We start from the raw sequence: 25,163 nt of genomic DNA, 5'->3' as shown, positions 1-25,163 counted from the left end.
CTCCAAACTAAGGCCCGGGGGACGGATGCGGCCCTCCAAGTTCATTTACCTGGCCCCCGCCCTCAGTTTTATAATATAATATTTTTATATCAGTTTTAATAATATAATATATTGTATATACATATAATATTGATAATAATTTTATGTTATACAATATAATACTAATAGTAATACCATATAATAATATTAATTATATGTTATATATTACATATTATATAATAGTATTAGCTGTGCCCGGCCACGTGTTGCTGTGGCGAAGTATGGTGGTATGGGAAATAAAGTATTGAGGAATTGGTGGTAGTTAAGATAAAGGGTCCCCTGGGCTGAGTGGGTTGCTAGGAGACCAAGTGAGTGGAGCTTAGCCTTCTAACTGGCAACAATTGGATAAAAACAATTATTCCTCTCCCTCTAATTAGGACTTTATTTTTCTTTTCTTTTTGTTGTATCAACCTAGAGGCATGGATGAGGGGTTGTGCTGTCAATTTTCAAGGTTGTGGGGTGTTTACTTTTGTTGTTTTGTCCGCTGCCATGATGCCATCACTCTTTTATATATATAGATAGTGGTATAGTTCAATATAGCACTATATAATGCTAATATTGTGTTATGCTAATAATATAATATATTGTATGTACATACAGCTGCTCTGAGTCCCCTTCAGGGTGAGAAGGGTGGGATATAAATGTAGTAAATAAATGCAGTAAATAAATAATTAATTTTAGACTTAGGCTCGGCCAAAATCTGACATGACTTGAAGGCACACAACAACAACAACAACAACAATCCTAATTAACTTGACTATCTCATTGGCCAGAAGCAGGCCCACACTTTCCATTGAAATCCTAATAGGTTTATGTTGGTTAAAATTGTTTTCATTTTTAAATATTGTATTGTTCTTTCGTTGTTGTTGTTGTTGCACTACAAATAAGACATGTGCAGTATGCATGGGAATTTGTTTGTATTTTTTTCAAATGATAATTCGGCCCCTCAACAGTCTGAAGGATTGTGGACCAGCCCTCTGCTTCAAAAGTTTGGGGACCCCTGATTTATACCCTGCTTTTTCTCTCTACAAGAAGACTCAAAGTGTCTTACAATGCTAATAGAATGTAAATTTAAAATTCCTAATCTACCCAGTTTATAATTGACTAGGCAGGTTTGCCAGAAAATATAGGTCTTTAATTTCATCCTAAAATTTGATAGTTCATTCAGATCCCTTCTCGCAAGTCATTCCTCAGTCTAGTCCTGGCTACTTGGAGTCAATATCGCTCTTTCTTTGGAGGTTTTTAAGCAAAGGCAGGATGGCCATCTGTTGGGAAGGCTTGTGTCTTTCTTTCTACATGACTGAATGGGGCTAAACTGGATGGCCCTTGGGGCCTCTTTCAAGGTCTATGATTCTGTGATTCGAAGATCTGAGTGTTCAGGAGAGATGAGAAAAGGTGATCCTGTAGGTAAACTGGACCTAAACCATATAGGGCTTTAAAGATCCAAACCAACACCTTATACTTTGCCCGGAAAATAATTGACAGCCAGTGCAGTGACTTCAGGATAGGTGTGATATGTGTCAGAGTAATGCGCACAGCGTAGCAGCAGATGAATGACGTCAGTGGAGTGCAGAACGAAGGAACGTCAGAGACGATGTTAAAAAGTATTTACAAAGTTTTACTTGACAAGACAAACAGGCTTGCAGACAATGAACATAAGACTTTCAATCTAGACAAACAGCACAGATCTTCTCAGCAGGCAGAACAGATCTCATCTGATGCAATCAGCTATATACAAACACACTTGAGTCTGGACACTCCCAAGTTCCAGCCACACATCCAAGGTCAATACAGCTTCTTACCAATTAACTCTTTACACACTATAGCATTTCCTGGATGATGCAATACATGCTAGACACAAATTTCATTTAAACACTACTGCGAAACGACGTGTGTGAATTTGTGAAACCTGTGACAGGGAAGAATCCTTTTGATCCCACCACTTGCTTCCAATTGTAAACAGCCTTTCAAATATGGAGGGAAGATTTGTTTGGAGTATATATATATCAGGAGGATTTCGAGGGTAAGGAAGGATAACAAAACTGATGAACTTATATGAGTAAAGATGGTAACTTATATAGGAAAGTACGGTAACTGCCACCAACGTGAGGTAATGTCTTTTAAAGTAGGTGATGAATTGTCAATGGCAATGGCTTTCCCTCAGGCTCAGAGTGAGGCAAGGAGACTGATCTTTATAAACAACAAAATTCAAGTTTATTTGTACATAAGCGTGTGGTTCCAATATATAGATGTTTCAGGATCTTAAGTTACAGTACAGTCTTGTTTGAATGAATATTTCTTAAACAACTTCTCTCAGAGTGCAATAGATTAAACTCCCGGTCAGCTTATATCCTCAGCCTTTCCCTGAATAACACTAAGCTGCCGTCTGCCTGTATGAACAAGTCTCAATTTCCTAACTTTCCAAGCTTTTAAAGAGTAGCTTTTCTCCAGCTAACTCCAACAGCTCCTACTTCTTCAGAAGTCTAACAGCAACCGTTTTTTCAAAAGAGTAAGCTTTAACTGCCAACTAAACCACGCCCCCTTCTCCTCCAAGGAGAGGCTACGTTGCTATGGCAACCTGCTGTACACTGCTTCCAGCTGGCTCCTTATGTGAGGCTTGCCTTCATTAATACATAACTCCCTTTTTTTCCTTTTAACAAACAAAATCATATCAATAATTCCCATTAACTCATAACATCCTTACAACTACTAATACACAAATCCCACATTAACAATAATACTCATTCCTGGATGTCCCTGTAACCAATCTGGCTGCTGTATTTTGAACCAACTGGAGTTTCCGAACTTGGTACAAGGGTAACCCTATGTAGAGCGCATTGCAGAAGTCCAACCTTAAGATTACCAGTTCATGCACCATCATCTTCAGGTCTTCCAAATCTAAAAGGAGCAGAGCTGATGGATCAGCTAAAGCTGATAGTAAGCACACCTGACCATTGTCGCATCTCCTTGGGCTGACATTTGGAGGGACGGATCCAGGAGCCCTTGTTCCAAGCTGTGAACGTAGTCTTTCAGGGGAAGTGGGACCCCATCCAGAACTAATTGACACAACTCCATCCAAAGATTAGGACCCTTGATATCGAGCACCTCTGTTTTGTCTAAATTCGGTCTCAATTTATTTTTCCTCATCCAGCCCATTACCTCCTCCAGACATTCATTCAGAGGAGACACACTGTCCTTAACTGAAGCTGCTTTTGAAGGTACGGAGAAATCTGGTTGGGTGTCATCAGGATACTGAAAACTCCCCTCCCCATGCCTATGGATGATTTCTCCCAGCGGTGTCACATGCATCTACATTGTAGAACTGGTGCTCAGATTAAAAGCAACAAGCTTGATGAATTGAATGGTCTGAAAATCAGAATACAATCATTGTGGTCCCTCGATAACCATTGGGGTTTGATTCCAGGATCTCCCACGGATACCAGATCAATGGATGCTCAAGTCCCATTATATGCAACGGCATCGTAAAAAGCATCCTTTACTCGAAATGACAAAATCAGTGTTTGCTTTTCAGATTTTTTGTCATACAGTAGAGTCTCACTTATCCAAGACCCGCTTATCCAAGGTTCTGGATTATCCAATGCATTTTTGTAGTCAATGTTTTCAATATATCGTGATATTTTGGTGCTAAATTCATAAATACAGTAATTACAACATAACATTACTGCGTATTGAACTACTTTTTCTTTTCAAATTTGTTGTATAACATGTTTTGGTGCTTAATTTGTAAAATCATAACCTAATTTGATGTTTAAAAGGCTTTTCCTTAATCCCTCCTTATTATCCAAGATATTTGTTTATACAAGGTTCTGCCGGCCCGTTTAGCTTGGATAAGTGAGACTCTACTGTATTTGCAAGCCATGTATATTTAAATCCATGAGTGCAGAATGCATGAATTACAGTATGTGGCAAAACTTGAAAAATGTTCTGTTCTTGGTTTGAAAATGTTATTTCCTGTTTAATTGTGTGGTCCTGACTTTGAAAGTTGTTGTTCTACTCCAGAAACTTCATTTTTGTGGCTGCCACCAACTGTGTTGAATTGGTTGACACTCAGTGATGAGAAAGTCATTGAAAAACTAGAGCAAACGATGAATGATGTCCCTCCCACAACAACAAAGTTTTGGCAGTTGAATAAACTTTGTCCATGTTTTTGTGATAAAACCAATTAGAAAATGGCATTCCTAACCCAGGAACAAAAATCACATTACATAGTGTGATTGTACAAAAATTCTCCAATATCCTTTCCCCGACTTGGATTTCCTTGCAGCTGAAACTCCTTGAAGCAAAAGGAAAAGCTGTGACCTTTGCCCAAATGGCTGGATTTATCTGCAAGGTTGTTTGTTCTATGGAGGGAAGCTCAACAAGGTGCCCTGTAATTCTGCATTATGGGAGAAGTTTGTTAATGTGGGATTTGTGTAGTGATAGTGTTTAAATGCAATTTGTGTCTTGGTTTGTATTGCATACTGATTGCATCATCCAGAGTGTACTATAGTCTAGAAAGAGTTAATTGCTAAGAAGCTGTGATGACCTTGATGTGTGGCTGGAACTGGGGAGTGTCCAGACACAAGTGTTTGTGCATTACTGATTACATCAGTTCAGTTCTGTTCTGTCTGCCTAGAGTGAGAGTCCTTTGATAAAGTCTACTCTCCCAGCTGGACTTGGAAAAGTTATTATTGGGGGTGGGGGTGTTCTGGGAGTTGTACCCCCACTTTTCCAAACAACGGCATTGAGACAAGAAGGGATTGGTTGCACCCTGAGAACGCTCCCATCTCTCTTTCCGCGGGAGAGTAAAGATAGAATACAAGTGAGATATGATTCACCCGGCATCACATGCTGGTTCCGTGGGCCAAAGGCGAGATCTACGCTCCGGCTGGGGAGGCCAAGTAGAGTCAAGCTGTGTTTATTTTTCAAGAAGAGTGCGGGGACTGTGTCTAGTGCCCGGCGTAGTATTTATTTTTTAGTGTATCTCGACATGATACTTCATGCTCCGGCTGATGGAACAAAACAGAAGCAGCCCCAAAAGGGATGCTTTTTCCTTTAATACAAAATGAAAGGAGATCTTGTTTAGAATCGTGGTGGAAAAATGAAGAACAAGCCCTGCTATTCTGTGTGCATTTGGTGAAGGAAATGCCAGAGCAGTTCATACTGTACATGGCTTGAATTGGGGATCTGTGTGGGATGTAGAGGGATTCAGCAACTGAGAATACTTACGATGCAGCTATAGCACTGCCATTTCATTTCAATTGTCACAATTGGCGCGGGCTTACCTAGGAAGGCTCCTGAGCAAGCTCCGGAAAGCGGCCTGGAGGAGAGCGGCATAGGCTCCTGAGGAGAAGCAGCCAGGATCGGCCAGGGCTTGCAATCAGTTAGGACTTGCAAGTGCTTGCAAGCCCTAGCTGATCCTCACTGCTTCTCCTTGGGAGCCTACTGTCAGGACCCAGGCTGCAGAGCACCAATAACCTTACACAGAGGCCAGAATCTATCTAATATCTTTATTAAAGAAATATATAAAGTCAATAAAAACAAGTGAAGAATATAGTTCAGAAGCAGACCTTTCAGATGAGGTCAAATATAGTCCAGAAATGTATTGTCCAATATAAGATATTAGAGTTCAAAGTTTTAATCCACTTGACCGAAACACACACTTTGCCAAGCAATAGTGTGGGGAAATGACAGAGTCTTTAAAGTCCAATGTAGCTTGACAACAAGGCTGGAAAATAAACTTGATTCTTGGCTAGATCAAAGACTTGAAACGAGGCAAACATGAAGCATGAAACAAGGTCCGTGGCAAAACGTGAAACAAGGCAGGCTTGAAACTTGATCCGGGAAGCAAGGAACTGGGGTTACGAAGTCCACACACCATCTCTCTCCTCAAGCTGATCAATTGACTCCGCAAAGTTCCTCTTGCGACAAACACCTATATTGGGTCTCGTTTTCCCGCCAACAGAACACTTTCCCTAGAGAACGAGAAGCAAAACACAACTCTGTCCAGATGCATGACTCCTTAGAATTTCCCAAGGGAAGCAGACCTAATCAGCTAGTTGTTTGGCAGCGATTCTCAGGCTCCGGCGATTAGCCTCTCTGGCTCCTCTATCTCTAGTATAATTGTCCCTCCGGGAAAACGGGGGGGAGTTCTGCCCAAGGCCTGTTTGGCTGAATTCTTGAGGGCAAACATCCTCCAGGTGGAGAGGCTCCGGCTCTGGCTGAACCGGCGAAAATCCCATGTTTTCCTCTTCGTCTGCCACAATATTACTAGGAACAGGACTACAAGGCCCATGAGTCATCACACCTACACCACTCTCCTCCAAGCCACTTTCCGGAGCTTGTTCAGCAGCCAGGCCGAGCAGGCCTTCCTAGGTAAGCCCGCACCTTTTCCTTGAGCCGGCAGGAAGGGAAGGGAAGCCGCAATGTTTTTATTCTCTCTTGAGATCTCCTTTCAAAAGAAGCAAGAGCAGGGTTCTTCCTTGCTTGCTTTTGCTCCTCTCTTCCTGGTGCATTCATTGTTCAGCCTGGCTGTGTTTCAGCATTGCAATAGCACGGGGATTTTGCTGTTTCATGGGGACGCCCAGCCCCACACAGTGGGTCACACACTGTTGAGGACAGAGGCGGCAGAATTTAGTGGGGGAGGAGTTTCCAAGCTCATTCCTCGCTATGATAAATGCCTAGATTTGAATGGTGACTATGTTGAGAAGTGGTATTTTGGTGTAGCTTTCAACTGCATATAGTAAATGTTTTCTCCTATACTTTGTTCATGTTTAATTCCAAAACGTAGTCTACTTTCTGGATAGCCCTCGTACAATGCAAGGCTGGATGGCACAGCTTTCAACTGAATGTGGGTATGATGCCATGGTCAAAAGAGTACAACCACACAAGTAAGGAAACTTATGTAGACTGACCCCAGAGCCGGCCCTAGGTAATTTTGAAGTGTAAGCAAGCAGTATTTCTGGTGCCCCCCCCCCCCCAAAACCAGCCACTCACCGCTTCTCTCCTTGTCCAGCCCCGGCCTCCTTCCTCGCTGCAAGGAAACAGTTTGGAGCTTTGGCCAGGAGGGAACCGGTGTTTCTCTCATCCCCAAAGCCCCAAACTCCTTCCTCGCTCAAGGAAGGGGTTTGGGCCTTTGGCCAGGAGGGAAGTGGCATTTCCCTCTCCAAAGCGCCAGGCTCCTTGCAAGAAGGAAGGGGGGTGCCGCTTTGGGGAGGAAAGAAGCACCATTTCCCTCCCTCTTTTTGCAGCTGGAGTCTGGGTGCCTAAATGCGCCTCAACTGCGCCCCCCAGACGATGGCGCCTTCGGCAATTGCCTACTTCGCCTAATGGTTGAACCGCCCCTGTCTGACCCAATATTGAGACTTAGCACAAGTCAAAACAGATCAGATGAAATGAACAATGTGGTCAGATTGGCAAAGACTTTCCAGTCCATTATAGTGTGGATCTTTCATCGCAATTCTTTCATGGGATGATTGCAGGGAAGGAACAGAGTACTGTCCAGCTGTGCCTCTCTGCATCTCTTCCCAATAATACTATTTTTTAATAGATGTCAAGCCCCAGATTGGTCTTCCTGGGCTATTTGGCCAGGACTCAACCCTCTAATGTACAGCTTTTCTTTACAACTGTATCCAAACCCGATGGAAACTGGATTTCCCCCACTATATTCCCAGTGGGTTTGCCTGCCTTCATCTGTTCCTGAGCCGTGGTAATGAAGACAACCCAGTGGAAAGTTTCAAATGCCCGCATTACTTCACTCGGTGGCGTGGAAGGGTCTCTCTTTTCCAATCCTGTGGCCAAAGAAAGGGAACAGGGTACAATGTTTATCTAGACTCCAGAGGCAGGCGGTGAGCTTGGCAGGGCTCGAAACAGATCTGCTCCTTCCAAAAGTTCTGCTCCAGTTCAACCACATGTTATTAAGCTGCGCTGCCATGCAACTCACCGAGGAAAGAGCCTTTCCTTCCAGGAAACTTCAGGGCCTGGCTGTGATTTATTGCTTTGACTCGGGGGCTCCTTCATCCAGGGGATTTGGGACGGCTGGTGAGGCTTTGAGAACTCAAATCCATATAGGCTTGAAAGGAGGCTCGGAGCCAGATTAATATAGAAGGCATGCTTCCTCCAACCCATAAAGCATAAAGTTATTAGCTTCCAACAGATGATTAGAATCTGCATTTCGGTTAGGACGAGGATCAAAGGAGGCTGAATTTAATAATGGGTTTAGACTGGGATCCTGTGGGTGACATAAGCATACATTCCCTTAAGGAAGGAGCGGAACATCTTTTGTCCAATGCAAAACATCCTCATTATGGTATGGAACAGGCATGGGCTGTAAGGAATTGTGGGAATTGAAGTCCAAAACACCTGGAGGGCTGAAGTTTTCCCATGCCTGGTGTAGATACATCTGTGAATACAATCATATTATATATATCTATATATATAAAAGAGTTATGGAATCCTGGCGACCGCCAAAACAAAAAAACTAAACACCCCACAACCTCGAAAATTGACAACACAACCCATCATCCACGCCTCTAGGTTAATACAACAAAAAGAAAAGAAAAATAAAGTCCTAATTAGAGGGAGAGGAATAATTGTTTGTATCCAATTGCTGCCAGTTAGATGGCTAAGCTCCGCCCACTTAGTCTCCTAACAACCCACTCATCCAGGGGACAGGCAGAGTTCGGCCTCACTTAGGCCTCTTCCACTGCCTATAAAATACAAATTATCAGATTTTAACTGGATTAGATGGCAGTGTAGACTCAAGGCCCTTCCACACAGCTATATAACCCATTTATAATCTTATATATCTGCTTTAACTGGATTATCTGGACTCCACACCTTTACCCTTTACCTTAACTACCACCAATTCCTCAATACTTTATTTCCCATACCACCATACTTCGCCACAGCAACGCGTGGCCGGGCACAGCTAATATATATATATATATATATATATATATATATATATATATATATATAATGTAATGTGCATAATTGGAACCAAATTAACAACAAAACCACTAGGCCAAATCACACCAAATTTGGCCACAATACTCATCACTTTCCAAGGAGTGGCCATCAAAAAAGAAAGAAAGAAAGAGAAAAGAAAAGAAAAGAAAAGAAAAGAAAACAGAGACAAGGCCAGAAAAATCCCATTGTTACCCAACTTGAATACCATTGACTACCTTTGCATCTTCAAAGCCTGGCTGCTACATACCTAGGGGACTCCATTGCTGGCCAACTTGAATACCATTGAATAGCCTTGCAGTTTCAAAGCCTGGCTGCTTCATACCCAGAACAATCCTTTCTAGGCCACTTTAAACCCCACTTAGGACTACGCCACAGCAACGCATGGCCGGGCACAGCTAGTATATATATGTGTGTGTGTGTGTGTGTGTGTGTGTGTGTGTGTAATGTGCATAATTAGGACCAAGTTAACAACAAAACCACTGGGCCAAATCACACCAAATATGGCCACAATACTCATCACTTTCCAAGGAGTGACCTTGCAGCTTCAAAGCCTGGCTGATTCATACTTGGGGGATTCCATTGTTACCCAATGTGAATACCACTGAATATCCTTGCAGCTTCAAAGCCTGGCTGCTTCATACTTAGGGGACTCTACTGTTGGCCAATCATCCGAAAATACATCACACAGTCCTAGACACTTGGGAAGTGTTCGACTTGTGATTTTGTGATACAAAATCCAGCATATCTATCTTGTCTGCTGTGTCATAATAAAATAAAATAAAAATTATTATTATTATTATTATTATTATTATTATTATTATTATTATTTAGTATAACCTGGCTCCATCTCCCTGAAGTGACTCAGGGCGGCTCACATGGGGACAAGTCCTAAAAACATCAGTATGATGTACAACTTGAATACCATTGAATAGCCTTGCAGCTTCAAAGCCTGACTGCTTCATACTTAGGGGAATCCTCTCTAGGCCACCTTGAATGCCACAAAGAAAACTCCACTTAGGACTATGCCACAGCAACGCGTGGCCGGGCACAGCTATTAATATAATAATAATGTAAAATAAGATAGATTCAATAAGGTAAAGTGAGGTAAGGTTACCATAAATCCATTGAATAAACACGTCAGTAAATTGCATTGAATCAGGGATCTGGGTGGCTGTGCGTTTTCCGGGCTGGCCATGTTCCAGTAGCATTCTATCCTGACGTTTTGCCTGCATCTGTGGCTGGCATCCACAGAGGTCTGTTGGAGGTGAGGCTAGTGGAGTGTATATATATCTGTGGAATAATGTCCAGGCTGGAAGAAAGAACTTTTGTCTGTTTGAAGCAAGTGTGAATGTTTCAATTAGTAAAGGTAAAAAATTTCCCCTGACGTTAAGTCCAGTGGTGACCGACTCTGGGGGTTGCTGCTCATCTCCATTTATAAGCCAAAGAGCCGGCGTTGTCCGTAGACTCCTCCAAGGTCATGTGGCCGGCATGACTGCATGGAACGCCGTTACCTTCCCGCCGGAGCGGTACCTATTGATCTACTCACGTTTGCATATTTTCGAACTGCTAGGTTGGCAGGAGCTGGGGCTAACAGCGGGTGCTCATTCCGCTCCCAAGATTTGAACCTGGGACCTTTTGGTCCGCAAGTTCAGCAGTTCAGCGTTTTAACACACTGTACCACAAGAGGCAAGCTATATTTGTTAACATCTCCCAAACAAAGAATGCCCCCAGACAGCAACAGAGACCAGGCTACCTCTAAGCAAATACCCTCACTGATTAACTTTGCGGCTGCAAGGCTACTCAATGCTAATCAAGCTTGCTAATTGCAACATTCGCACTCGCCTCAGATAGACAAGAGTTCTTTCTCTTACCCAGAGCCGGCCCTAGGTATTTTTCAAGTGTAGGCGAACAGAATTTTGGCGCCCCCCCCCCCAAACCAATCACTGAAAAATAAAAGCGTTGGATAAGCGAAAATGTTGGATAATAAAGAAAGATAAAGGAAAAGCCTATTAAACATCAAATTACATTATGATTTTACAAATTAAGAACCAAAACATCATGTTTTACAACAAATCAATAGAAAAAAGCAGTTCAATACATGGTAATGTTATGTTGGAATTACTATATTTGATAATTTAGCACTAAACATTGAACAGGGATATAGGGCAGTGTGGACTTAGATAACCCAGATAACCCTCAGTATTAAAAAAAAAAAAAACTCTAAAATCAGGACAATAAATAAAGAACAACACTCTGAAAACAGAAGAAATCCAGACAGTAAACAATCAGGGACAGCTAACTCCTCCCAAAAAAAGATGCTCCCAGGCAAGAAGAAGCCAGGCCTTGAAGCCACAGGGCCATTAAATGCTAATCAAGGTGATTAATTACAACATTCACACCTGCTTCAAAGAAAAGTTCTTTCTCCCACCCTGGACCTTCTACAGATATATAAACGTGCCCACATACCTAGCTTCCAAGTTCCTACAGACCTCACAATCTCTGAAGGCCCCAAAGGTGGGCTCCCGTGGTGCGAAGGTGGGTCTGCGCTGGCCAGAAGGAAGAAAAACCAAAAGAAAAACCAAAATTCTCCTCTTGGGTTTTGGCAGGTCGAGTCCGAAGACCAAGCCCTGTCCACCTTCTGTGGGAGGGAAGCCACGGACACGGAGCAGACGCCAGGGCAGCAGCCCATCCTGTCTCCAGGTTCATCCATGAGTATCACCTTCCGGTCGGACTTCTCCAACGAGGAACGCTTCACCGGTTTCGATGCCCATTACACCGCCGTGGGTGAGTAGACCGGCCATGAATTCATTCAGCAAACCTCACATTTCTCTCGTTCAGTGTCCGTCAGAGAACTCCATGCAACAGGGAGGATGATGGGAGCAAGTTCCAACCAGAACCTGAGAAAGTTTATTTTCTTTGACTCCAAAATCCCCAACCAGCAAGACTAGTTGTGAGATTTTTGGAGCACTCATATACATTTTCCACCCCTAGTTCCACCTAGGTTTAAGATACCAAGCATGTATCTATTTGAGCTGTGGTCTAGAATGGACTGGCATGGAACATGACAGAGGATTGTTCCTACTGATGGGATAGACATCATGGAGGGATACTTGGCATCCTTTAGCGATCACCTCTTTGATAAGCTTTGTAGGAACTTTGAGGTTCTCCAAGACATGGTTATGGAAACCCCTGATTAGCTTTTGAGGAGCTCTTAAGTGTCTCAGGTCTCTATCCATTGCCATGGTTCAATGCTACTCCACAAATTACAAATCCCAGGATTCTGCACCATAGTAATGTCAAACCACATTCAATTCTGCTGTGTAGATGTAGCTGTTGCACTCCAGCTGCTTGTTTGATCCCTTTTCACCCAGACACCATACAGTTCAACAGTAATAATGAGTTTATTAAGAAAGGAGTTTATTAAGAAAGTGGATCCTCTGGTGGCTCAGTGTGTTAAAGCACTGAGCTGCTGAACTTGCAGACCGAAAGGTCCCAGGTTCAAATCCAGGGAGTGCAGTGAGCACCCGCTGTTAGCTCCAGCTTCTGCCAACCTAGCAGTTTGAAAACATGCAAATGTGAGTAGATCAATAGGTACCGCTCCAGCGGGAAAGTAATGGCGTTCCATGCAGTCATGCCGGCCACATGACCTTGGAGGTGTCTGCGGACAACGCCGGCTCTTTGGCTTAGAAATGAAGATGAGCACCAACCCCCAGAGTTGGACACGACTGGACTTAACGTCAGGGGAAACATTTACTTTTACCTTATATAAAAAGTAACAGTTTCAAAATAGTGCAAGCAATTATCTAAGTCATTTAAAATAAGTAAACTAAGCATGCACTAAAGTAAAATCAAAGGCCAGATTGTAAAAGTAGTGTCCACATTACATCTATGAGCTAGAGATCAAGAGCTTGATAAAAAGCAAAGAGGAGCTCTGAACATGAATCCAAAAATCGCAGAAGGTAAAACAAGAAACTGTTATGCCAAGGTGCTGACACTCAAATCATAACAACAATCCCAAAGGCTTGAAAACTTGAAACAAGATTTGTAATCCAAACAGAAGGCATGAAATTTTAACAGGAAAATAAGATTCAAAACCCAAGAACCAGAACTCCTGACTCGGAGCTTCATAGACAGGCGACATGACACATGAAATTCCAACGTTGATCTCCACTCCAATCATAAAGCTTCTGATTCCTTAAGAAGCCTCCCTCTTACCTAAACATCATTCTTTCGCACACCTGGGCTCCCTTTGTTTATCTTTCAGCCTCTGAGAACAATGAATCTGTCTCTGTTTCACACCCTCCCGTCTGAGCCATAAACCTTAGGTAACCCTCCGGTCTCCCTCTCATTCCTTTCACAATCAATCCCTGGGAGATCCTCATGAGAAACACGGTCTGTTTCCCCCGACAACAGAGCTATCCAAAACATCTCGAAAAACACTTCCCCCTACAGAAGTAACAGGCTCAAGCAAAAAATCCTTAACCTCACCCTCAGAGGCAGAGGCTTCACAGGCCTCAACAGTACCCTTTAAATTTACATTTCTAATAGACATATGTAGGACTAGTGCTCAAGGTCTCAGGAAGAACCTCTCTGGAACATGGTGCACAGAAATCAAGTTGTCCTGAGCATGTGCAAAGTAAAGATGCAAGGAACCTGGAGTTTCTGCTTATGAACTCTTCCTTTCTTTCTTTCTTTCTTTCTTTCTTTCTTTCTTTCTTTCTTTCTTTCTTTCCATTCTGTCACAGATATTGATGAATGTCTGGAGAAGAGTGACGAGGAACTGGCCTGTGACCATCACTGCCACAACTACATCGGCGGGTATTATTGCTCTTGCAGATTTGGATATATCCTCCATTCTGACAACAGGACTTGCAAAGGTATGGCCTGTCCTTCAACTCTGTACTTGTAATGGGCTAGGAATGAGGGGTTCTGAGGGGCTCCTGAGATGGTCTGTGCCCATATATGACATGTATTGCAGAAGTTAGAATCATGGCAAGAGAGAGAATCATGGCGAGAGAGAGTACACATGCTTGCTACCTACTTTTATACCCATCGCTTCTTGTCAAAAACATGGACAAAAAGAAATGAAACAATTGTCGTCATGCCTGTCACATGGTCAAAACTCAGCTTCTTTAGTTCCACATCACCACTACTTAACCCTTCAGTGGGTATATGTGACCACATGTCCATTAGAACTGTATTTCCAGTAATGCACAATGGGATTACTGACAATGCATTTCTATCTAACAGTGCATTATCTACCTAACAATCTCAAAGTTTTCTGGAGTGACTCCTTGGTCAATTTCTGCCATAGGTTGGCCATAGAGTCACATTAGAGGATCTAGACAATTCTAGAAAGAAGATATTACTCAAAACTGTGAATAATCAAATCCACAACCACCAAGCCTGCAAATGTGTGTGAGGTTCTCAGCCCTGTCCATTGTGTTTCCTGCAGTGGAGTGCAGCGACAACCTCTTCGCCCAGAGAAACGGTGTGATCCATAGCCCAGATTTCCCCAACTCCTACCCAAAAAGCTCTGACTGCTTGTACCGTATTGAGCTGGAAGAAGGCTTCTTCATCACCCTGCAATTTGAAGATAGTTTTGACATCGAAGACCATCCGGAGGTGACCTGTCCATACGACTACATCAAGGTGAGCATGTCCAGCCACGAAGCTATAGTTTAGTGGTCAGGGGGGATACATTACATGCAGGTCTAGGTTCCATCCTCAGCCCTTTTGGAATGGGAAAAATAATAATCCCAGTTTTATGCCTATTGATTCAACAGTTGAGTAGTGTTGTAGTTGTGAATCAACATGTCTTAGAAATGACACCTCCTGCCAAATGGAGAAGCAGGATTGCTGACCAAAGTACTATATGGACATACAAGGGTTGAATGAAAAGTAATGCCTCCACCTTCATAACTCCTCACCAGATGGCAGTGCTGATCTGTGGCAGGTCCTGGCTAGTTCAGTAGACTCTCCTCTACAGTTCCATTTGGCGGGAAGCCTGAGCATTGAATGGTTGTGTTGTTAAAGTGCGAAGTATGGAACCCTGCACAGACGGTCGGTCAATGCAACTTAAGCAATGTACAGTCACTGAATTCTTGACCGCAGAAGGTGTCACCCCAAAGGAGATTCATCAGAGAATGCAAGATGTTCATGGGGATTGTGTTGATGTGAGTCCTGTACATCATTGGGTGAGTAAGTTTAAAGATGTTGAGGTGGGAACATCTGACTTGCATGACAAACAAACAGTTGGACGCCATGTGACAGCAACTACTGAGTTTCACAAGCAAAAGGTTGACAGATGGATTCAGGACGATCGTTGTATCACTCGGAGCCTCCGGTGGCCTAGGGGATAAAAGCCTTGTGACTTGAAGGTTGGGTTGCTGACCTGAAGGCTCCCAGGTTCAAATCCCACCCAGGGAGAGCGTGGATGAGCTCCCTCTCTCAGCTCCAGCTCCATGTGGGGACATGAGAGAAGCCTCCCACAAGGATGGTAAAACATCAAAACATCCGGGCGTCCCCTGGGCAACGTCCTTGCAGACGGCCAATTCTCTCACTCCAGAAGCAACTCCAGTTGCTCCTGACACGAAAAAAACAAACAAACCATGAGGTCATGAGTTCGAGGCCAGCCCGTGGCGAGGTGAGCACCCGTCAATTAAAAAATAAAAAATAGCCCCTGCTCGTTGCTGACCTAGCAACTCGAAAGATAGTTGCATCTATCAAGTAGGAAATAAGGTACCACTTATAAAAGTGGGGAGGCAAATTTAACTAATTTACGACTTTGGAATGAGGAAGTGCCGTCAGAGTGGATGATGAAGCAGCTGCTCCCCCCTGTGGCCAGAATCGAACATCCCCTCAGGAGAAGGTTAAATTGCCTCTGCGTCTGTCTCTGTCTCGGTTCTATGTGTCTATGGGCATTGAATGTTTGCCCTATATGTATATAATGTGATTCACCCTGAGTCCCCTTCGGGGTGAGAAAGAAGGGCGGAATATAAATACTGTAAATAAATAAAATAAATATGCTGACGATCGTGTCACCACCGCCCAAGCAGTGAGCAGCTCTTACCACCATGCATTTTAATATTTGATCAGATTTTCTTTTCCTTATTCTGGTCATTTCGTCCCCTGGGCAACATCCTTGCAGATGGCCAATTCTCTCACTCCAGAAGCAACTCCGGTTGCTCCTGACACGAAAAAAAAAAACTCAGAGAGAAATTTCCAGCATAATCGGCATTTCACAAGAACGTGTGGGTCACATGATTGCTTTGCTTGGCTATCGGAAGACCTGTGCACGATGGGTCCTGTGAGACGCCAGTTACGGAAACAGACTTCTTCAATGACGGCTTCAGAAAACTTGTTCATCATTGGCAGATATGTATCCAATTGTCTGGTGATTATATGGAAAAGTGAATAGTGGTAGTTCAAGAGCACATTCTAAGGATTATTTCTGCATTTGATTTATTAAAATATTCCCATCCAAACAAAAGTAACAAAGGTGGAGGCATTACTTTTCATTCAACCCTCGTACATAGGTTGAAGATCCCTTATCCGGGAGCAGAAATAATGGCATCTAATCAATATCCATGAGCCACTTTGGTTCTCATTTAAGAGAGAAAAGTGGGGAATAATAATGATAATAGAGCAGAACAAAAAACACTTTGTTGTCTTGGTTTTTAGGCCTATTCCTGGGATTATTTGAGTGTCTGGTTCAGAAAATTGCACTGAAGGAATCAGCTCTAGTCCCTTAAATATAGTTATCATGGTTTTCTGTGGCAACTGGCAGATGCCATATGTTTTGAAACTCAGCTGATAGGGGAAAATTGGAGCCATTTTTCGAACCAGCAATTGCTAAATATACCCAGAAGCAGGGCTTACATTTAAGTCAACCCAAATGTGTGTCGGCCAGTGTAATGACAGGCACACTTTTTGAGCTTTAAATGACCAACATCCCTTACCAAAAAGGCTAATGTTTACGTTTGTTGTCATCATTTGTGAATCCAAGCCATTTCTGACTGATGGCAACCCTATCACAAAGTTTCCTTGGCAAGATTTGTTTACAAATAGTTTTCCTTGCCTTCCTCTGAGGCTGAGAGAGTGTGACTTGCCCAGGACAACCCACTAGGTTTCATTGGCTGAGTAGGAATCGGTATCTACACCTCCAAAGTCATTATCCAACATGTTTTAAATTTGTTTTAGCTTTCAAAGGAGGCTTTAACTGTTGCCTTGTTTTTATTTTGTTTATGGTTTCATTCTGGGTATTGTTTACACTGAGATTCCAACGCAAAGGGCAAAACAGAAGTGTTTGAATAAATAAATGAAATTGATGCAGTCATCTGGGCTGCAGCCAGACTCAGTCTTGCCACATCAAGATACCATTTTGGGAAAGTTACTTTTGAGAAGCTACAACTTTTGGAGTATTCATGCCATCTGGTGGATTCTGGGAGTTACAGTCAAAAGCATAACTTTCTGAAGCGTTGGTATTAGAAAAGGCTCAGCGGGAACCCAATGCCATGAATCAGAAAAAGGACCAGTGAGTTATAAGCCAAAGAAGGTAACTTTTCAAAGCTCGATCTATGGAAGTTATTTCTGTGAGATTCTATGTCTTCCAAGCCTATAGACATAAAAGCTAGAGACATAAAATTCGCACTATTCAGTCATAGCACCATTATCCTACCTTGCTGTAGTTCCATTGAAGGGACCATAAGCCAGAAAATAGTGAACTTTTGCATATATAGCTTTGCGTCTGCATATTTATTCATTTATTTATTTACAGTATTTATATTCCGCCCTTCTCAACCTGAAAGGGACTCAGGGTGGATCACAATGTACACATACAAGGCAAACATTCAATGCCATATGTGTCAGGGGGTTAATTCAGCTCCGCACCTCCCTGATTTATTGGTGAACCAGGCCTCTCACCAATCCATCCTAAGTCAGACTGCTTGACCGTCTGGATAAGCAGCACAGACAAACAAGTCGTCAATCAGCTGTACGCAGCGGTTCTAAGACTTTATTATTTACAAGTATATACAACTACAAAGTCCATCGCTCATAGGAAACATGCTTTCCTAAACAAAGCAAAGCACGTCCTCTCTCTTTGCCGATCAGCAGACCACTTCTGCCGGCAACTGCACATTCCACAGCAGAATGACGAACGTCCTCTGAGACCGGAAGTCATGACCTATTGGCTCGGCAGGCTATCACTCAAATTGGCCTGCCGTTAACACTTGTGCTGCTGGAAAACATGTCCAGAATACACAGTTGCTGTCGGGACCCAGGCTGCGGAGCACCAATAACCATGCGCAGAGACCAGAATCTATCTAATATCTTTATTATAGAAATATATAAAGTCAATAAAAACAAGTGAAGAATATAGTTCAGAAGCAGACCTTTCAGATGAGGTCAAATTTAGTCCAGAAATGTATTGTCCAATATAAGATATTAGAGTTCAAAGTTTTAATCCACTTGACCGAAACACACACTTTGCCAAGCAAAGTGTGGGGAAATGACCAAGTCTTTAAAGTCCAAGGTAGCTTGACAACAAGGCTGGAAAATAAACTTGATTCTTGGCTAGATCAAAGACTTGAACGAGGCAAACACAAAGCATGAATAAAGTCCAAGGAAGTCCGTGAAACAAGGCAAGGCTGGAAACTTGATCCGGGAAACAAGGAACTGGGTTTACGAAGTCCACACACGATCTCTCTCCTCAAGCTGAACAATTGACTCCGCAAGGTTCCCCTTGCGGCAAAACCCCTATATAGGGTCTTGTTTTCCCGCCAACAGAACACTTTCCCTGGAGAACAAGGAGCGAAACCCAACTCTGTCCAGATGCATGACTCCTTAGAATTTCTCAAGGGAAGCAGACCTAATCAGCTAGTTGTTTGGCAGCGATTCTGAGACTCCGGCGATTAGCCTCCCTGACTCCTCTATCTCTATTATAATTGTCCTTTCGGGAAAACGGGGGAGAATTCTGCCCAAGGCTTGTTTGGTTAACTTCCTGAGGACAAACATCCTCCAGGTGGAGAGGCTCCGATTCAAGCTGAAACGGTGGAAAACCCATGTTTTCCTCCTCGTCTGTCACAATAGTACTAGGAACGGGACTACAAGGCCCATGAGACATCACAGTTGCAAACCTCCAACAGTAAAACACTTGATTCATCATTTCACCCTTACTCCAAAATACACCAACAATATGAACATAGAGACAAAGACAGAAACAGACCTATATCATATCAGCCTTTATATAGAGACAAGTTCTTTGTATGAACAAAAGTAGAACGTGTAACAAAGGACCTGTGCCCCTCCCTTTCTTTGTGAGCTGGTGCCTTTCTCTAGAAAGTTCCCAGGACAGAAGCTAAACAAGTGAGGTCACAGACACCACCTGTGCCAAAGAGGTGGGAAGGTGAAGAAGACCCTCAGTAATTGGTCAAGTTTAGATAAGCCAAGATATATATTCTTTTTTACTGCAGCCATTTGCACGTACAGACCTGTGGGTGTGTACGGCTGTTTGCCTTTATCATAGCTATGATGAAAATAAACTTTGCTTTTGATACTCTCTCTCGAGACTGATTACCTCCTGGGCTAGGACCCTTCGAGATAAATTGCCTTACACCATCTCATAGAAAACTGGGATTTTTAGTGTAAAAAAGGGGCAGATGGAATTCTCAGCCAAAAAGCTTTGATGCGTCAACAACATACAAAACACTAGACACCAAAGGACATTGTGGAATCCTATATTTTCTTTGAATGTATTCTGTTTTGACCAATTGTTGTTGTGTGTCTTCAAGTCATTTGGGATACATGGTGACCCTACCATGGGGCTTTCTTGGCAAGAATGGTTTAGGAGAGGTTCCTATTTCGCCTTCCTCTGAGGCTGAGAGAGCGTGACTCATCCAAGATCATCCATTGGGTTTCTATGGCCGAGGGAGGATTTGATCACAGGTCTTATTTATTTTTTATTTGCTCAACAGCATTTATATTCCACACTTCTCACCCTAAAAGGGACTCAGTGTGGATCACAAAACATGCATATGTGGCAAACATTCAGTACCGTTTATACATTGACAAGACAGAAAATTGTACATAGATAGAGGTGTATATATAGGCTTTTCCCATCTTCGGCATCTTGGAGGCTTGTGCTCAGTTCCGGCTTGGGGGGGGGGGTGCTGTCACTCCATCTCCCTGCTTTTTTCGTAGACTTTCTCCTTGGTCAAATTGCCAGCATTTTTCTGGCATTTCCTTATGGGTGCCTTAAAATACCTCCCCATTTTGAGCAGTACCTATTTATCTACTCACATTTTGCATTTGAACTTGGCTTTGTGAGCAAGCATTTGATGAGTGAATTCTGTTGGCTTCGACTCAGTCTGGATTAAGGTTCATGTACAAGGTCTTGTGGACGAATGGCTCAAATATTTTATATTGTATTGTTTTAAATCTATTTATTGTACTTTGTTAAATTATCTAATTGTTTTAATTGCTTATGTTTTATCTTTTTGTATTGTATATTGGCATTGAATTTTGCCAGACTGTGTGCTGTCCTGAGTCCCTTCGGGTGAGAAGGGCGGGATAGAAATGATGGAAATAAATAAAAATAAATAAATAGGTAGGCGGAACTGGGCTAAAAGCCAGAAGCTCACCCTGACCCGGGCTTTGAACTGTCAACCTTTCGATCAATAAGATTGACTGCAACTGGTGGTTTAACCTGCTGTGCTAAAGCCCAGTCTTCAGAGCCATAGTTCAACATTCAAGCCACTACAGCACTAAGTATTAAGCCATGCTTTTTCTTCTGTTCCTCTTTCGATTGTCTCCCTTGGTAGATCACCGCTGGAGTTAAAGAATTTGGTCCTTTTTGCGGAGAAAGATCTCCAGGTCGGATCGAAACCCGGAGCAACATCATCCATATTTTGTTCCATAGTGATAACTCCGGAGAGAATAGAGGCTGGAAACTTTCCTACACAGCTATAGGTAACTCTCATATTCTCCAATATTTCACATTTGGAAACTAGGGATGCAACTACACTGTAGAAGTAATGCAGTTGAATGGTGCCTCAGAAAACTACAGCTCCCAGGATTCCATAGTGTAAAGATCTATGAACGACTGAGGTTTATTTAATTTATATTATTATTATATTTTATATCTGCTGTCACCACTTATTAAAGATGTTTATTTACGCTGCCACCAGAGGTAAAGATGTTTATAATGCGGCCACCAGATGTTAAGGGGATTATCAACTCTTGCCATCACTATTGGAAGATTTAGCCACTGGCTACTTAGAGAGAAGACTTTTAAAATTTTATGTTTCTTCTTTCTTCTTCTTGTTTATTCTTGATGTGTGTATATATGACAGAGACTGAGATGTTTGAGAGAACAATAACACGTTTATTGAGGCACAAGCTTAATGGTTACAGTTCTCACTTAGAGGCACTTTGATTGACAGTTGCAAAGCTAGAATGAGGTGATTCAATCTTCTTAAAATGTCACTTCTTTCTCTACTACTCTAAACTGCAGTCACCCTATGAATTTCAATTACAGCCTATCTGTTCCTTATCTGGAAACAGACTACCTTAAAATAAGTCACCAAACTTATTTTAAACTTGACTCAAAATCCAACCTTTGAGCCATCCTGATTCTCCAACTGAGAATCAGCTTTCCCTGTGCTTCAACAGAACACAGACTACTTTAAAATAAGTCACCAAACTTATTTTAAATAGACTCAAAAATCAAATATTTGAGTCTCCCTGATTCTCCAACTGAGAATCAGCCTTCCCTGTGTCTCATAAGAACACAGACTCTAAAATCAACCTTCCCTGTGGTTCTCTGACCACAGACTGAGTTTCCCTCCAAATTCTGCTCTCTCTTCAGCTAAACCAGTTGGCTCCGCCCCCTTCTCCATGGCAACCAACTCATGGTGCAGAGTAACTGAAATACTGACTCTTTTAAAACACAGTTAAACATGACTTTTAAAATGTAGTTAAACATGACATCTGTAAACTAAAATTCATACTTCTTTACACATAGTATTGAGCAATGGCAGCTAAAGTGGAGTCAAACTGCAATATTTCCACCGCATAGATACAGTCCTAGAGATTACTTACTTATTTACTTACTTAGGCAATCCCTCGTAGCTCAAGGACGATTGTCTTCCATCTTTGGTGTCTAGGTATCCTAGAGATACCTAGAGATAACACTTCCTCTAAAGTGATTTTATGGTCAACTTCCAACCAGCTCATACTTTCCTAATAGAAAAGATATCCCTGGGTGAATCCATTGAAACCCATACTAAATCTATAGAAAGACCTACAAAGAAGATAAGAAGCAATACAATATAGTGTAGGCGGGACTGCCGCAAACGGCCAATTAATAATATTGGGTTTAAAATTATACTTTTTGAAAATGTTGTGAGCTGCCTTATATCTCAATCAATCAAGAGATAAAAGCTGGGCATGAAAATAAAAATTTGAGATTCCTAAAGTTAACTATGAACCCAGTTGCTGCCCTACAACTGGACTTCCTAAGTAATGTGTGTCCCTCCGAAAACAAACATGCAAGTTCAAACACTGGATCAATAAAAAAACAAGATATTTCAATGCAAGATGCAAAGCTGAGGAAAAGCATGTTGTAGGACAGACATCTTTCACCACTAGAGGGAGAACTTCTTCAAATAATTTGCTCACTATATTATCTAGTATTTGACTACATTTGCTTAGTGACTGATGATACAAAATAAAACCATGTTAAACCTTTCATGGACCAATCACAAAGCAAGATATTTCCGTGCAAGATGCAAAGGTGAGGAAAAGCATGTTCTAGGACAGACATCTTTCACCATTAGGGGGAAAACTTCTTCAAGTTACACTATGTATGCAATGTATGATTGTGCAGTACAGTATTTACTTTGAAAGTAGTTGTTCTATTCCAGAAACTTTGTTTTTGCAGCTGCCACAAACTAGTTAGAATTGGTTGAAACTCAATGAGATATTCATTGAAAAACGATAGCAAAATGTGCTGCCATGGACCTTCCATGGACCAATGGCAAAACAAGATATTTCCATGCAAGATGCAAAGGTGAGGAAAAGCATGTTCTTAGACAGACATCTTTCACCACAAAGGGGAGAATTTCTTTAAGATGTTTGCTCACTATATCATCTAGCTCAGGTGTCGCACCTCAGGTTAGGTTCACCTTGCTAAAATACACCAGGCAGTACACAGGTTATAGTCTTTTGTAGTTTATTGGAAATAGGGAAAAAGATAATTCTTAAAAGGCAAAAGTTCAGTTCCATAAGATAGTTGCAAAACAAGGCTGTAAGAAATAATCCAAAGAAACACTTGCCATGAAACAAAGTCCTTTCAGTATATGACAAAGTCCCATGAGCGGGAATACATCAAGGCTACAAGACAACCCAGGAAAGCAGAACTTGCTTCTTGATTCAAAGAGAGATTGCTTTGACAAAGGTTCCTCTCTCAGCAGACTGTTTTAATAGCATAACATGAAGGCATTCCTTTGCCCTTTGACCTCTCTCCTATTTGCTATTCTAAGACTTCTGTGAACCCCCCTAAATTCCAAGTGGCTGGCCCAATCCAGAGATGCTGTATCGTCAAGGCCAAACTGCTAGTTAATGTTATCAGGCTGGGAGCTGCTCTCCCTTCCTGCTTCTTGCACCTGGGAAACATCAGCATCAACAACACAATTTCCTCCCGTGGAAAAGCCTCCCTGTTCCCCATCTTCCACAGCAGGAACACCCTGCAGCTGAATCCCATAATTTCCATCAGAGTCATCTTGAAACTCATCCTGAACCTGAATCCCATCATCTTGAACCTGTATCCCAAAATCCTCATCAGAGTCACTCTGCGGCTGAGTCACAACATCAGGCATGTTTTGGACTTCAACTACCAGCTGTTAGGAATTATGGTAGTTGAAGTCTAAAATACCTGGAGGGCCAAATTTTGTCCATGCCTGATTCCATTTGCTTGGTGATTGCTGTCCTGTCTCCATAGTTATGATTTAATAGGGAATTGTTTTGCTTTTTTCCTCCCTTCTTCCTTTCTCTTCTGCAAAAAAACAAAGGGGACCCCTGTCCACTCCTGGAGCCTCCTCCCAATGGCCGAATTGACCCTTCCCAAGCGACGTACACCTTCAAGGACCAGGTGGTCATCACCTGCAACACAGGATACAACGTCCTCAAGGTACAGGCTCAGTGGGTTCAAGGAAACCACAACAAACACAACGGCAATGGGGTTTTAATCCGAACATTAAATAATGTATCTAAGATGGCCAATCTCTTCAAAAATAGAACAACACCTTAGATGACTTTATAATTTAGACTAAAACCCAGAGCGGATTGAGAGCTGTTCGACAGTGGAACTCTCTCCCCAGGGCCGTGGTGGAGGCTCCTTCTTTGGAGGCTTTTAAGCAGAGGCTGGATGGCCATCTGTCGGGGGTGCTTTGAATGTGATTTCCTGCTTCTTAGCAGGGGGTTGGACTGGATGGCCCATGTGGTCTCTTCCAACTCTACTATTCTATGATTCTATGATTCTATGACTGCTCTCCTGGTGTGGAAGCCACCATCCTCCTTCATGTGACAGTTTAGTCTATTTTATTTACTTTTATATTGTTTATTTAATCTACATGCTGCCTTTCTTCCAAAGCTGGGGAACAAGGTGGTGTATAACACACGTTATAATTACAATGATAGAATGTAAAAGAATTAAAATTGTGAAAATCAGTTAAAAACTAGGCACAGGAGGAGTTAATCCATGTTACACTTTCTCCTAGGTTCTGTTTTGTATGCATTTCTCTGGTTTTGCATACCATAAATGAATCAAATAAATGAGTTTGGTCGAGATAGAGGCTGGAGTGTGATGGAGAACCTAGAGCTTCTGAAGAGATAACACTTCGCTAAATACATATTTATAGATTTTCCAATGCAATTCTGTCAATCAGTCAATCTATCAATCAAACCTATGAATTATCAAGTTCTCTAACTTGTAAACTGCAAGTGCGGAAAACGTATCTACAGTGTTGAATTACTTCAGTCTGACACCACTTTAATTGCCATGGCTCGGTGCTATGAAATCTTGGGAATTGTAATTTAGTGAGACGCCAGCACTCTTGGGCAGAAAAAGGCGAAATACGAGGGTTGAATGAAAA

General features: G+C 42.3%; 1 protein-coding gene across 2 annotated transcripts in view; it reads left to right on the top strand.

Moving 5' to 3' along the window:
• The window catches only part of LOC100561598 (MBL associated serine protease 1), a 117,273-nt gene that overhangs the window by 58,649 nt on the left and 33,461 nt on the right, over positions 1–25,163 (top strand). For both annotated transcript variants that reach the window (XM_008122643.3, XM_062976922.1), the window contains exons 3-7: positions 11,616–11,793; positions 13,755–13,886; positions 14,465–14,661; positions 20,832–20,979; positions 24,081–24,199. In XM_008122643.3, coding sequence (XP_008120850.1) covers positions 11,616–11,793; positions 13,755–13,886; positions 14,465–14,661; positions 20,832–20,979; positions 24,081–24,199 — 774 coding nt within the window. The remainder of the gene's footprint in view (positions 1–11,615; positions 11,794–13,754; positions 13,887–14,464; positions 14,662–20,831; positions 20,980–24,080; positions 24,200–25,163) is intronic.

The sequence above is a fragment of the Anolis carolinensis genome, chromosome 3, assembly GCF_035594765.1.
Source record: "Anolis carolinensis isolate JA03-04 chromosome 3, rAnoCar3.1.pri, whole genome shotgun sequence".
NCBI classification, from domain to species: domain Eukaryota; kingdom Metazoa; phylum Chordata; class Lepidosauria; order Squamata; family Dactyloidae; genus Anolis; species Anolis carolinensis.
This window is presented reverse-complemented; position numbering and strand designations above follow the sequence as displayed.